Here is a 15,824-nt window from a genome sequence, read left to right as displayed (position 1 = left end):
CGTGCAGTTGGTGACAGGTCATTATTCTATAAACACATGATGTTGTACAGCACATTTTTGTGGCAGTCCATTACATGCTGAAGGCCCTGAAGTTATTTTCATAGGATTTGCTGTGCTGCTGTGCAGAACAGGAGAACGTGCCAAGTCATTGTCCAGACAAGTAGCAGATTGTTGCTTAGGCCTAATATGGTCTCTCCCTCCCTGCTTCACAACTGATTTTATTTCTGCATGATTGTTCCCTGCTGTTTATTCCACAGCCGACTTTGACATCCCATCCTCTCGGGAAGACGTTGACCGTGACAGCCCATGGAACCAGTGGCTTCGTGCCGAAATCCCACAGCTTTTCCTTCATGCCATGAACATCTTCTCGGTAGGAAAACAAACACAATAAACTATTATTATGCCATGCCACATTCATCAAACATTATTTTCCCAAAAGGCTACAATGCCCAGAATTATTGTTAGGTTTTAGGGCAGGGAGGTTTTTGTTACTAGTTATATAATTATATATTTAAACAATGTGTTCATATTTCTTAAATGTTTTTAGAGCCAAGCAAAATCCAAATCTGTTAATATACATGCCATGTTTTTCCCCGATGCTGGTTGATTATCAGGACCATTTAACATCCAGCGAGTATGGAAGATGCATTCAGTAAATGTTATTAAATAAAACTAAATGTTTCAAAGATATGACTGCTGTGTTTTTATCCTGTAGTTTTCTTCCCCCCTCAAAACTAAATTTGACTTTCAAAAATATCAAGAAACAATTCCCATGATTTTAAATTCTCTAACATAATCTAATTGTACTAGCAGCTGGCATGTCATTTAAATTACAAACTGTTCCAAAGAGTGCATAGACCTCTGGTAATTTGTCTTTCAGTGATTCTCTACTTTCTCTTGCAGGAACATCCAGAATTCACTGGCCTGCAAGGCCTCTGTCAGTTCTTGCAGTTTATTCCCCTGCCCGATGAAATCCTTGATTTCTTCAATCCTGTAGCTGGAAAGATCATACAACTCCTCAAGGGAAGGCCATGCTTGCCCACAAAGGAGGATAAAGGTTGGTCCATCCCAGTGTATTAATGTGTATTTTTCCTACATTTTATACAGCGACTTCACAAAGGTGTTCCATTTCTCTTCCCACAAATTCCTTTGAGAAACACTGTTTCAGGAATGTGCGGCATCCAGAACCTAGCTTTTTCCGCAGATCTCATGTGATATTGAATAGGGGTATTGAATAAGTGATTCCTAATAGGGGAAAAGGGGATTTATTTTGTCAAACATAAAAAGTATGAAACTATCAAAAGTTGGTGTCATATAGCAGTTCAGTTGAGTGTTGTGATATGCCTGAAGATTAAAAAGTAATTGTGTCATCGGTTATCTTATCAGCATGTATGATTAAAACTGAAATTTCGACTTTGTGGAGTCCGTTCCATATGAACTTGTATAGTGGCCTATAAAGATTGCGTGATGTGCCTTTCAGATGGCAATGTGGAGTTCAAGCTGCCCTCCCAGATTGCTGTGTCTCAGGATATGCTGATCCAGGAGGTGATTGGGCCGGAGCTGCTTGAAAGGCACCTCAACCTGTCCTACCTGAACCCTGCTGTGCAGTCCTGCCTGCCCGCATCCCTCATCGCAGCCCTGGGAGTCCACCGCCTCCGGGGCTCTGACATCACTGCAGTCACCTGTGCCATGGCCAAAGAGATCCTTAGCCACAATGTCACGCTTGATGGTAACCTGATGTAGCTAGTATGGCCTATATGCCTGAGATGGAATTTCTCATCATATGTGCAGAACAGCTAGAATTTCCTCAGGATTGTTGCTCACCCCCTTCCCTCAAAAATATAAGACAAGAAACAGTGTGCGGGGTTAATAAGCTCACAATTCTTCTGTGGCACCCCATATCAGGACAGGTAGTGGTGTTCCTGCGAATTTAACTTTTCGGAGGATTGTTTTTTACCAGCTTTTTCCATTCTGGATTGGCCATAGTCTTATTTTTCAGTTTATTCATTCCTTCTAAATTAGCTCAATTGTACAGACTCCCTCCATAACACTAATCCTCAACATTGTAGGGAATTGCACCACCGTAACCCGCCATTAATTTGCAACTACCTACATAATCCATTGCAATTATCGTAACTGGGACAGTTCATAGCAGTTAAGTTTTTCATTCCTCTATGGTTTTGCCATGGAGGCAAGTACAGAATTTACACTGGAATTCATGCTGTGCTGACAGATTTGATTGAAAATGTCCTGTAATCTAGCATTCTTTTTGATGAATATTCATTCCCTGTCTTGCAGATGAAGGTCTCCGGAAGGTTGCCAAACTGCTGGTGTGTAACTTCCGTGCTCTGGATCAGGAATATGGAGAGACCGATGCCTTGCTACAGGTCCTCAGAGAAATTCCCATAATCCCCTTGGCTGATGGCCGCACGGTTGCACTGAATTTAGAGGGCGTCTTCTTCCCTCTGAGTGACACCCAGAATCTTCAAACAGGTACTAAACCCTACAGGAGGAATTCTGTTAATCACGTCACCATGCTCAGATGACACCAAACTGTTAATTTCCTTGAACCCCAACACAAAACAAATGCCTTTTTTGTTTTCAAACTGTTGACAGTATATGTTCAGAATGCAGAGGGGTAAAGAGAAAAGAAATATGATCTTGGGAGGTATTTGAAAAACACAACTTTCCCTTCTGTCAGGGATGTTGCATCATCATAATTATGCACTGTTCTAAATAAGAAGCAGACAAATTGGTTATTGCACCCTATGGAGGCAGATTATACACTCACAGGAACTGCATTTTGAGCTTGAGCTTGCAGCAGTTTTTATATGGAATGCCTAGGTTTCCTCCTGTGATTTAAGCGGGTAATAATTTCATTCATAGCGTGATTTCCTCAAAAGCCACGTACCGCAACAGGTATCAATTCTTAATTTATTTTTTTCTCTCGCTCATTACAAAGAATTTGTCATGTATAACTAAATTACTGCACAAGTTTTCCAGTAATCGGCTAATGCAAAAAACAGAACTTAGAGTAAATTTTTTGTAATGCAACCACTGAAATAAAAATAAGAATCCCATTATATAAATTAAGGTTAACCTAAGATATAAAATCTGAGATATGTATTTTTTTTTTGTATTAGGAATTTGTAGTGCATGATGTCAGTTTAGAAGCACTTAAATTGTGTGAATGAAAGGGGGCTTAAATCATAAAATATTTACAGCCATTTCATACGTGAAATGCACCGGGGCCCCGTTGAAATGAAAGATAGGCGTGTGTTTAGTTATAACATGTATATGTGTCAGTTTTGGGAAGTCAAAGCTTCTCAAGCCTGCAGGGAGAGGCTTTTGGTTTGGTGGTTTTATCTCTGAGTCACCAGTAGGTGTCAGTCTGAAGTGTGTTGGAGTTAGCAGTTAAACCAGGTGTCCATCTGCACACTACAATTTTGTTTTTGTACTCTTATTGCGAACCTTGAGAAAATGTATTGTCTATTCATGTGAAGTGGTTTTGCTAAGGATTGCTTTTTTTTATTTTAATGGCCGCAAACTACAAATCTAGAAGGTTGATGTTACTTCAGTAGTTTGTTCCAGAGCTTGTCCTCGTCAGCTTCCTCTTGAGGAAGTTATGGCTATGTGTGGCTTGTAATGTATTTAGAAGTCCTTTTGAACAAGAAGGAACTGGGCATTTTAATGCTGCAAAGGCAGTCTGTTGAAGAATATCAATATCAGTGAGTGTTAAAATAAAATATATTGTAAGCCATATGATCAACACAAGAATGATTATCTCAATTAACATTCAGAACTTGACACAAGCATGACAAGAAATTATATAATGAATTGTGAACCTGAATGACAGAAAAAACATTTCAACTTGGTTTTTATAGTTAACAGTTCTGGAAAGCAACTTTTATGAACGTATGAAAGTATTAAAGACGAAAATATTTGTAAACAATATGTAAAAGCAACAAAGCACAATGCCACTGAAGTGTGAGATTTTAGATGGAGGATGTAATAGGATATTTATACTTCATTCTTTTTCTTTATTGTGTTTTCAAAAGTGAAATCTTCCTGTGGATTATTAAATCTTTCTCAGACAAATCTAGATAATTGAATGCCACTAGTCTCCAAAGGTACTTAAGATGCTGCTACTTTCCTTAATCACATTGCTGCTGGCAAAATAAGTCAGTCGGGCAGAAAAAAAGCTCAGTTAAAGATAGCTTCCCTTCAGTTCAGTTCCCTTCCATCATTGCAGCTGAAGAAATTATACATGTATCTCTTCCATTCTGAACTGCACCTAAACATTGAAACTAGAAACCATAAAGTTCAGCAACTCTTATTTTGTTTTCACTTTTGTATTAATATTGACAAATGTAATTAAAATCCAGCTTTGAAGTCCATCTGTTCTCATGAGGTGTGTAGGTTTAAACAGCTAAACATCAGCCAGATATTTACATTCATTAAAACATTTTATTCCCCCCTTTATTCACTTTCATTCTCCTACAAGTCTTTACTACATAAATATGCTGTAATCAACTTGAATGAGTGGGAAGTCAAGTGTCTGACTTCATGCTGTTTTGATGTTACGACTCCAACGGATTCCTGACTTCCAATTCAGATTATATGCTCCATCGTGCCACTGATGTCAAAATTGGTGTTGAAAGAAAAGAAAAAACAAAACTAGCAAAGCAGGAATTGTAGCCTTTTATCAGGCGAACTCATGCACCCGCTTCTAAAAGTAGTATTTTATTAGTGCATTTATTAGTGTATTTTATTAATGAAACAGCAGAGCTCTTGCCGAGTATGCTCCAATAAAACACGGCCTAATTGGGTCATTCCTTTTACCCATTTCTTTCTTGCACACAGGCATGGAAGCCATTTATAAGGATCTAAATACAGTAAACCCTAGGCTACTCAAGTGCCTTGATCCACTAGGTAACTCCCAAGTGAGAGAGCTACTGAAGAAAATGGAGGTGCATGAGATGGAACCAGAGAAAGTAATCCGCGAGCACATTTACCCCATTCTGAAGAACGGCGGGTGGAAGGTGAATGTTCTTATGCCAAATTGAATGTATGAGGGGGAGGGGCATGGCTTGGGGGGGGCGCATGGATGATGGGGGGCCCGGGTGAGTTTATGGGATTTTAAAAAGCACAAAAGATCGCTAATAAAGTACATAGCTGTATATTTGCAGTTGAACAGTAAATGTGTATGTCCAGTAAGGGGATTGAATTTAGGCAACAAGATCAAGGCTCTTAACTTTAACAAGAGAGTGGAGGAAAAAATGTGTTTGTAAGCTTTTTTTATTTAAGGTAGATAGATTGCCTATAATAGGTTGTCTACTCAGAGTTCTGTTTTGTTTTGAGAAAGGTGAACCATCCAAAGTTGAGAGAACCATTTTTTTCTCCTTCAGGTCAAACCAAAGGACATTGTCATCAGCTACCTTGTGTTCATCAAGCAACATTCCCAAAATCAGGACTACAGTAAATTGAATGCAGCAGTCCCTGTCCATACGAACAAAGGGTTTGTGTGTCCCAGAGAATGCAAGGTGCAATTTGCAAAGGAGTATGGGAACATTGACCTTCCAACCACACTCCCAGGTAACAAAGCGAGCCAATAATATGAGGATATCCAAATTTCCATATAAATCCAGTATTTGATGGGAGCCTTTGGTTTCTTGCTTCTTTATAATTTAAACTTGCCATAAGTACTCTAATTTATTACTGGAAGGGGGCTGATTTTTCATTTAATCTGGGCCCCAAGATATATATATATATATATATATATATAATTTTTTTTTTTATTTTTTTTTTTTTTTTTTTTTTAAATCCTTGAAATGCCTATTTTGTATGGGCTTTTGACTGGGTGAAATTTTACCAGATGTCAGATCATCAATAATGTTTCTAGTGGTATTGATGAGCAGAATCACCTTGCTGTTTAGAGTTTTATTTGTCCAATTTTAACACGTTTTTTGTTTTTGTTTTGTGGAGCTTTCACAAAAATGTAAAAACCAATTTGTCCATTTGTCATTTCTGCAATGGATGTACCAAGAATGTGGAGTGGCGCTCTAAAAATGCATTAAATCCTTGGTGTGTTGGGAATGTTCTGTTATATAAGCTATAGAAAAGTGGAGATGATGTGGAAAAATGCATTTCATGGCTGACCTGGTACTGCATAATAGCCGTCTAAAAGTGAATCAACTTGGCTCTCATTTGCTTTCAGGTGTTGACTGGGTTATCTTGGACACCTGCTATTTAAAAGCAGACATGGATGTGAATGGCTGGAGAGAGTTCTTCATTGTTCTCGGAGTTCAGGACCTGCTTATCTTCAAAAAGGAGAAGCGATCCATGTCACAGAAGGAGTTGGTAAGATGCCCAACTCTGAATTCTCATTTCATTCACTTCTCCCCATCAATGGAAAACTGCTATTAAAGACATTTGGCTGTGGCAAGCCAAGACCTGAGTGGTTTGTACTCATTCAGATCCACCAGTATGTGGGGAATTCCAAGAATTCTAAACTTGGCCCCGCACCACACTACATGGCTAATTATCTGCTTCCATCAACACCGACTAGCCAGAGGTCTTGTGATCGGGGTGCAATAAGAGTGAGCTGTGTCCATCCTCTGGGCTGATATTGAATTGGTAAAAGGGAGACATTGTTTTGAGATTTTGTATTACTATTATTATTGATGGAAATAGTTTGAAAATCAGCCCAATTGTCTTTGTTGCCCTTTGTAACGTATTTAATTTAAAAAGAAAATAGTTTTCCTGTTTTTTTAATTGACTAGTAACTTATGCTGTCCTTGTTTGAAACCTACATGTATACATACGATTTTTCTCCTTTCCTCCTCCCTACCCCCAACTGTAAACTGGTTATACCTTAATAAACTAAAACATACAACATTTAGTTTGGTATTTATTGTTGCATCCATAACCCTCATCTCTTGTATTTTCATGAGGGCGAGGGAGTCTGAACTAGGCCAAGAAGTGTTAACATGAGAAACAAAGACCATTGTTAATTATATAACTGTGACAGTCTCTGTGTCAGACGTAGTTGTTTAATTAAGCATGCAAGCACTCTCTTCTTTGGGGATTTATTGTTCTTCGGTCCAACATCAACACTGTTCTGTAAAAAACAAAAAGAAAAAGCAAGCCTTGTATTAATATTTATCTCTGTACTGTGTGGCAGGCAGTGGAGAGTATCCATGGCTTGGGTGGGGGGGTTTGGGGGGCTCGTGAGATTGCTCTCCCGTAACTGTCGTCTCAGGATCCCTGGCAATGAGATTTAATGAGGGCTTTGGGGCTGCCCGTGTCTGTGCCCACAAGACTAGCTGGTGAAGATGTGCCTTGGGGACTCCTATCAGTTTCTTCCCAAAGCACCTCCAGGGCAGCAGAAATGCAGTATGGGAAGCTAGTAAGCAAAATGGAAAATCAGCTGCGACACTGCTGGGGAAATCTGAAGCAATACGTTTAACACTTTCAGCACTTTAACCCCCTCCATGTTTGTGTATTTTTCTTTACACTGCCATTGCTGGCTAAAAGCTTCTGTATAGGCAGGCCTGTCTTTACAGAGAAGACTGTACATTCCACAGAACGAGAAGTCATTTTTCTCTCTTGCGCTCTCTCTCCTCTCCCCTGTTTATTTACAGTGAATGTTAATCTTATTCCTTATTCTTGGACCGATAGACACTTAATTCCCTCCGTTCCATCCTGCTTTTGTCAAACAAAGGAATTACGCAAGTCAATCCGCTTGTGTTCGTTTGGTTCTTGGAATAGAAAGAAAAGCTCAGTCGACTGCTTTGTTTGCCATGCTCCCTTATTCAACATTTCTAGAACATTCCTGGAGTTCGAGTAATGATTTAAATTATGATGTGCTGACTTTGGATGTACTCCACCACTGTTTACTATATTCTGGGATACCTGCAATCAAAATTCAAGGGGTTTATTTGTTTAGCTGGCGGTATTAAGTGCTCTTTATTGTCACATCACCGTGCTGTTGATCCAAACCTGCTGTAGTTACGGCTGGACTGTTTTCCTTGGCAAAATGAAGCAATGTGCTGGAAATAGGGCTTTAATCCCGATCGAACACACTGTACCTCTGCAAAGCTACAGGTTATAGCATTCCCTTTGAATTATATTTCTGCATAAGTGAGTAGTATTGACAGCTTCACATGGGCGAAGTTAAGCTTTCCATTCTTTCCGATCACATTAGCTCAGCATTTCCCGCAATGCCAGCTTTTGATCTGCCATATATCATGTTAAGAACGACTCTGGCAGCTAATACTATGGACACCTGTTTTTGTGGCTCAGGGGGAATCGGTATCTAGGAAACCGACCAAATAAGCAAAGCAAAGGACTCATCCCCAGGTTTGACTTCTCTTAACGTTGTGGCTCAATATGATTTACTACAGTTTATTATTCCTTCCCAGTAGTTAAGAGGATCACAACCTCTTCAGGGTGCAAAGGAGTCGAGGGGGGCAGGGGCTGGGGCGTGTCTCCATTTGCCAGTAATGCTTCATCAAAGCTTTGCCAGCCAGTCGAGAATCCTGGGTGTGAAATCGGAATCCCTGTCTTTAAAAAGGTTATACCCCCCTTCCTGTGTGTAGAGGTTTTTACAGCTTGCGTATGTTGTGGTACGTGTGTATTTGTGCGTGTTGGGTATGTGGGTCTTCGATATGGGGCATGTAATTCATAGTGAGGTTTTCTGCATAAGTGCTCGTAGTGTGAGATTTAAAAAATGGCTTACATTTAATCATTTATTTATTTATTTATTTATTGGATAATTTTTCTGTCGTTGTTTTAGCTTTTGACCCTCATTATTACGGTTAAAAGCCGGCCTAAGTCATGGCAGAGCTATTGGTGAACTCTATAGTAATGCTGCAGTGTAGTCCTAATCCCACCCCCTCCCTTCATCTCTCCCGAATCAGGACCACAGCAGATCTGTGACTGATCAGGCCTGCACTGGAGGCAGCTTGAGCAAAAAGCAGCTTTGTTAACACTCACAGCATGCAAGAAACACGATTTATTCTGCAGGTTGCTTAAAGGGAGTGTTTATTTAATCTTTTCTGTCTCTGTTGATAGACTAATAGTACCTGTTTTGATTGCAAGATGCATATGTGTTAACAGCTTGGAGGGAAGCTGTGGAGTGGGGAGGGGGGGGTCATCATTTGCATAATGAACCCTACAAATCTTGCTGACAACTAATGTCTTGTTGTTTATATAGGGATGGTGGTCTTGTTGGTTATTGTATAGGGTGAGTTAATAGTGCTAGTAACAATCACAAAAAACAATATCCCTGTAGAGTGAATCGTGGTAGCATCTTCGAAACCTTTTGAAAACTCCATTGTGGACAGTTCTTGTGAAGACTGTCAGATAGTATTAGAGACTGTTCTAGCCTTTTTTATTTATTTATTACTTTGGTACTGTAAAATAAAACGTGTTCAAACCACACACAACATGAACCGAATGTAACCAATGTGAAAATGTTAGCAGAACCGTGGCACAGAAATAGTATGATATGGAAGAACTCTGAGAGAAATTAGAGAATTCAGATCGCAGCTCACAGTTGAGATTTGTGGCTTTAGTATTGAGTGATTCTGGTGAAGGCAGCATGCTGTGCTACCGTTGTCTGACTCCATTGTTTTTCAGGCCTCAAGCCCGTGGGCCCTGGATAGCGAGATCTGGCCAAGAACTGCCGATGGCTTGTACATCGTCGAAGATTACGAATGCGAGGAATTCCATACCCTCATTACAGTGGATCATCTCCCCGAGAATACGAAACTGGGCCAGAGACGAGAGCTCTTAAGTATGCTTGACAGGAACTGGGTTACTGGGTAAGTTAGTGCAGTTTACTACAAGTCCTTTAAAATGCAATGTTTTATTTTATTTTAATTTATTGTGTGCCCTTTCAGAAACAGTATTTTTTTTCTCTTCTTATTTGTAATATGTTTAGCTTTGGAGTGGAGGTTTACCGCTCATTTGACATAGACTCTTTCTGTTGTTCCTTGCCACAATCCTAATGTAAACCCAAGACCACAGTTTTGTAGAGGTGCTGTGTGCTTGATTTACAGAAAGCGTGCTACAGAAGGCTCCATTCTTCATGCAGACCTCCGAATCGAAATCTAGGATTGCTGGAGCTTCTTTCTTATTAATTACCCTTGTTCTGAGAGCTGTGCATGTCTAAAGGAATTGTAAGGGCTTAGTAATGCTACAAACCTCTCTACGGTTCAGATGGATGCTCGAGCGAAAGAGGTCTTGGGAATGTTGCAACTGCATTAACATACTTTCTTGTACAAAGCCAGTCCTTCCTCCTATTTTTATTCCTCCACAAAGCCTTGTTCGTTTTGTAAGCTGTTCCGTGCAATCAAATGTTTTCTGAAATGTGAAGGCCTTTTCCATTACAGAAAAAGACCATTTACAGAATGGATTAAAATCTCTTGACTAGGTCCTTGAATCATATGGTAGGTGCTAATTAAGCCACAATTAAACCCTCCCAATGAAAAATAAAGACACATTGCAGCTTTGGATAAAACCCTTAAGGGTCCATTTTAAGAGCTTTGTCACAGATGCCGTTGTTTTATTGTAAAACATTATTTGGATGTTGAAATTAGTTTTTGTGCCATCATGAACAAAATAAATCAGAAATAATGAACAGAGGAATTAATAACAGGTCTATTGGGCCCAACCGATGACACTTGGGGTCGGGTTGGGAGGGTTGGGGGTGGGGTCAAATGTTTGAGTGTACAGTAAAGTGTGTACAGCTGACTAATTATTATGCTTTCTAATTCCTGAACACGGTTTATTTATTCCTGGGCACAGTTTTTTTTTTTTTTTTTTTTTTTTCTTCAACAGTGTAATTTCTGGGACATCATACATTACATTAAAACCACAGACTCTGAGCTAAAAAATACCATAGTGAAATGGCTGTTGCTTTCCAATTTTTTATTATTATTATTATTATTATTATTATTATTATTATTTTTAGTTAATTTGTTTGCCGTGCACAGAGGGCTAGAAAGGATTAATACGGAAGGACAATGTGAGGTGTTTAGAGTTCTCAAAAAAATCATGCAGTTACAATAATTTGGATGAGAGTATTGCACAACATTGTTGCAAAACCTCTGAATGCGTTTTACAGTTCACAGACTGATTAGTTGCTGTAAGTGAGTCGGCCACTCAGCTGCTCAGTGGATCTCGCTGTACTTTTTATTCTTGGAGAATGCTGCTTTTGGTGCAGAGTTCCTCATTAATATGCAAGCCTATCAACCTAGAGGAATAAGCACGGGGAATTATAAAGGAAAGGAAACCAATCCTTTTTACTGTAAACATTGCAAAAAAAAAAAAAATTGCTGTCTGCCAGCAAAGAGATATAATCCTTTCAAATCCCTACAGGAGTGTGGAAATCCATTTTGCCTGTGCCCAATCCTCAGATTATAATTTATTTTATTTATTTAAAAAATATATACATGTCAATGTTTCAAACGTGTGGAGGGAAAAAAATTGCAGCAGTCAGCCCTTCTGGGAAAAAAATGCAATTGTATAATATTGAAACACTGATTTCCTGTCCTGTGGAATATAAATGGTCACAGTGCATTGACAGGGCAGCGTGTAGGGCATGGTTTGATATGTTCCATCAGGCAGCTGAGACTGGGAGACTTCTGGGTGTCTTTTTAGAGTGTCTCATCTGATAACAATAAGTACCCTACATGTGGAGATGATTGGTCGCAAATGTTTAAAATGCAGATAAAACACAGAGCACCCAAGTGTGTCCATTTTATTTATTTTTTAATCAGAAACCTGTTGGGTCTTAAATGGCAAATCCATCTGTCGTCCCATCCACCCCTCTGCTCTGATCTCAGATTTTCTCCCAAGACAGGCCAACACACTCACTCCTGATCAGTTAACATATTTCTGTGCATGTCTGCAGCATCCCAAAACCCTGAGGTGCTTACCTTAACAATAACTTGCTCAAGTGATTCAAATTTACAGGATAAGAGCGAGGGGGAGTGTGCCGCACACATGCTGCACTCTTTGAGGTTTTTGCTTGGTCACTCATGCTGTTGGTTTCTGTATGGATGCCTTTAGATGAGGAAAAACATGGTATATACACTGTACTGCGGAGATGACCTCTGCCCCTCAATTTCATTACATTATATTTTTTATGCTGAAGAGGTACGAGTGTCTGTAAGTTCCACAGCAAATCCAAAGCTTGTATCATCTGCATTGATCTCTTAGCCCTTCAGTGTAAACATTAAGTTATTTGATGTAAACTGAAGACCAAGCATCTTATGTAAATCCTGCATGTAAGCATAGCTTGATGTATGAATTCAGCCAGGGATGTTTTTATTATTTTATATATAATATATATTATGTATAATGTATATATATTTATTTAAACGGGTCAGTGGATGGGTTTAGATTATAGTGATGTCCCTTTCCAATTGAACACACTTACATTTTGTCAAGTTGCTGTTGAAGCTGCCATTATCTTGTTTAAGCACTGCATCCAATCTAATGGTGATTGACAGTTGAATAAGAAGGCAAGAAAGAAGAGCAACTTTATCAGCTATTTTGCTTGCAAATTCAGAGTCTTGCCGTTTGTTAAAATGGATATCAAATAAACGACACTACAGGATATATATATATTTCATGCAACTTATGTGTTTACTCTGGGTTTAATTTAATTCAAATTTAATTAAATCTTCTTTTGCTTTTACAGAGACAAGTATTCTCAGTACCAGAAGGCCCAGGTACTGGACAGCCAGGGAAGGAAGTTGAGAGACACCCAGTCCTCCTTTGCCTTCTATCTAACCAGCCTTCCATGGTTGCCAGCCTTTAAGACTGCGCAAGGGAACATGGAGAAGCGCACTGTGGAGTATTTGTGCCCCTGCAAAGTGTACCTCTATTCTAATGACATTTACAGGCTGTTAGGGATTCATGTCAGTTATGTCGACATGAAACCAAGTGACTTTTCCAGCTCAGTAGGTAAGAAAATTGTTTTTTAAATGACTATCAAGTAGAAATGGTAGTAATGACTTTATTCAGGGAACTCAGACTTTGTTTCGAACTTGGCTCGGGATTTGATATGAACCGCCAATGAGGCCAGGAGTCCATGCATTGCAGAAATATCTGCTCATTCTAGAGCAGTGACTTGTCTAAGACTTCTTCTCTGTTCCAGTTTCAGTTTGCTGGACTGTAGGTTCTGTTTAAGTCCTTTTATTTCAGTCTTACAATTGCAGTGCGTCGCCAGCAGAGTTGAACCCCTTTCAATTAACTTTGTTCTTGCTTTGTTTTCTACCAGGGATGAAATATTCCATTTCTGTAGCAGAAGTGATCACACATTTGAAGTCGTGGTGCACAAAGCAATCAGACAGCTCCCCCGACGAAATTGAAGGAGCAGATTTTACAACAACTGTGGAGCATGTGTACAACGTCTATGCCTACCTCTACGAAAACTGCAATCGACAGCAACTGAAAATCTTATTTGAGGAAACGCCTGCTGTTTTCATAGACTATGAGAGGTACAGTGGGTCAATAAAATGACAACTACAAGTAGACAAGTGAAAATTCAAGTTAAAACACAGACCATTATGGTATGAATATATAATGGAGGTATATTTAGTAATATTGCTGTTTTGTAGATTGACGGTATTTTGAAGATGATGCATCTTAATTTTTCTTCAACCAAAAAGTTTTACTATATTTGAGCCCACGGAAAGAAAGGGCAACCGTAAACTATCCTTGTTTGTGTTCCCCAGTTTTGTGTGGAGGAAATGTGTGGATGATTGAGTCCGCACACAGAGGCATTCTTCAACTGTTCTCAGTTTCTCCCGTGTGTTTGCAGGAAAGATGAATGGTGCTCTGGAAGGTTCTACTTCATGAAGGAAGTCTGCTGGAGTGATCCTACTGGCATGTTCCTGAGGTACAGAGAGCCAATTCGCCACCCAGATAGCGGTGTGCAGGCGCCTCGTGTCCTCGCTCCCTTTTACAACCAGTGGAAGGACATGAAAGAATTGTTCCTCAAGGTGGGAGTCTTTTTTTTCCCTTTTTTCAATAAACTTCATGTTTTTCCACTTTCTGGATAGGTCTGCATTGCAAGCTAATAAAGGAGTGTACATTGCCAAATACAGAAAAGTTCTAAGGTTTTGCCTGTTTGAATGACACACAAATATCCACATAGTAGCCTTTTCTCTTTTAAGTGCACATGTATTTTATTGGTAAAGTACAGTGTCAAGTGTCAAAGCCTTCCTTGAAAATAAACTGTATAGCTGAATGTAACCACCTGTGATTTTGCTCACCATTAGTGTTTAAATGTGGAGCCCAACCCTTCCATGAAGCAGTATGTAGACCTCCTGGAACTGATTTGCGAGACCTGGTCTCTGCCCACTCAAGAGCTACTGCAGGACGTCTCTGTAATTTATGCCAAACTGGGTGAGTTCAATCATAAAGGCTTTACAAATGGATCCACTCTTTCCAAAGCGCACATGGATATGATGATATAACACATCGGGATTTACTTTTAATTCCTTTCTTCCCTGCACAATAGACAAATCACTGTACTTAGCTCCCTGCTGTGCTCAGATCAAGATCTTAAAAAATAGTTTTGCTGTGATAAACACTGCCTGGTTGCAGGGCGCATGTGTAGCCTGGAACCTGCTGTCAGTTTGCAGAGAATATGAAATTACAACCCCAGAGTCTATTGGTCCACAGCTTTATTAATACCACTACTCATTTGCATTGTTAAGAAGTATCTTAATTCTACAATTTCTGCCGACATTCATCCTTGCCATTCACCTATACCACATCTGCCATCTGATCAGCTGAGCATATAGATCAGACTAATTTGAGTTGCACGGAGTGTACAATTGTGAATTAAATATACATGAAAGGAATTCTTATACAAAAAATGTTGATCAGGTACTGCTGTGTAAGCAGTTGACCAGCCCCACTGAACATTAAATGGAACTCCTTGATCTTTTTTCTTTTCTTTTCTTAATTAGCTGAGAAGTGCAAAATACCCGGAGAACAAGACAATGAATATCATATTAACACTGTGTATGGCACTTCACTTAAGGGTGAGTAATATTGAAATGCTTGAATATTAGAAATAATGCTTTTATTAGTTTATGCTGCACATCTGATCTCATGCCAGGAATTGAGCGTGGTTAATCTTGAACAATAAGTAAGTGCAATAATTTGTACATTTTCAAGCAGGAGCATAACGCCTGCATTTAAACCACTTTCTTTCAACTGCTAATCGCAAACTACAGACTTGCCTTAAGTGGTGTTTTAGTTTTGGGTAGTGTTTCTTATCAGATGCATCTTCTTTTTGACCATAAATATATCCACTATACAGTGCATGTTTATAGTTGGATATTAGCAGCAGGGTCAAAGTTCTAATTTCATTCCACCCAGAGCTCCAATGCCAGATTTTATTTTGACCTCGTTCTGGGTAACATTACTTTGTATTCCATGAAAGTATGTTATTCCAGGCCTAAAAGATCTGCCTACCATCTTAGAGAGAGAAATTGCAGGAATGATGGTCTAAAACCTCATTGGAGCATTTAAAAAATATACAGTACTGTGCAAAAGTTTTAGGCAGGTGTGAATAAATGCTGTAAAATAAGAATGTTTTCAAAAATAGACATGTTAATAGATTGTATTTATCAATTAACAAAATGCAAAGTGAGTGAACAGAAGAAAAATCGACATCAAATCAATATTTGGTGTGACCAACCTTTGCCTTCAAAACAGCATCAGTTCTTCTAGGTACACTTGCACACAGTTTTTGAAGGAACTCGGCAGGTAGGTTGGCCCAAACATCTTGGAGA

General features: G+C 39.2%; 1 protein-coding gene across 4 annotated transcripts in view; it reads left to right on the top strand.

Moving 5' to 3' along the window:
* LOC136750017 (uncharacterized) overlaps positions 1-15,824 on the top strand; it is a 60,007-nt gene that overhangs the window by 28,166 nt on the left and 16,017 nt on the right. For all 4 annotated transcript variants that reach the window (XM_066704734.1, XM_066704733.1, XM_066704732.1 and 1 more), the window contains 13 exons: positions 258-370; positions 904-1,057; positions 1,481-1,729; positions 2,299-2,493; positions 4,864-5,042; positions 5,409-5,595; positions 6,218-6,360; positions 9,643-9,827; positions 12,713-12,978; positions 13,295-13,514; positions 13,838-14,018; positions 14,298-14,424; positions 14,994-15,068. In XM_066704734.1, the coding sequence (XP_066560831.1) occupies positions 258-370; positions 904-1,057; positions 1,481-1,729; positions 2,299-2,493; positions 4,864-5,042; positions 5,409-5,595; positions 6,218-6,360; positions 9,643-9,827; positions 12,713-12,978; positions 13,295-13,514; positions 13,838-14,018; positions 14,298-14,424; positions 14,994-15,068 (2,274 nt within the window). The remainder of the gene's footprint in view (positions 1-257; positions 371-903; positions 1,058-1,480; positions 1,730-2,298; positions 2,494-4,863; positions 5,043-5,408; positions 5,596-6,217; positions 6,361-9,642; positions 9,828-12,712; positions 12,979-13,294; positions 13,515-13,837; positions 14,019-14,297; positions 14,425-14,993; positions 15,069-15,824) is intronic.

This window comes from Amia ocellicauda, chromosome 5 (genome assembly GCF_036373705.1).
Source record: "Amia ocellicauda isolate fAmiCal2 chromosome 5, fAmiCal2.hap1, whole genome shotgun sequence".
In the NCBI taxonomy this organism is placed as follows: Eukaryota; Metazoa; Chordata; class Actinopteri; order Amiiformes; family Amiidae; genus Amia; species Amia ocellicauda.
Note: the sequence above shows the minus strand (reverse complement) of the source record. Positions and strands in the feature narration are given on the sequence as shown.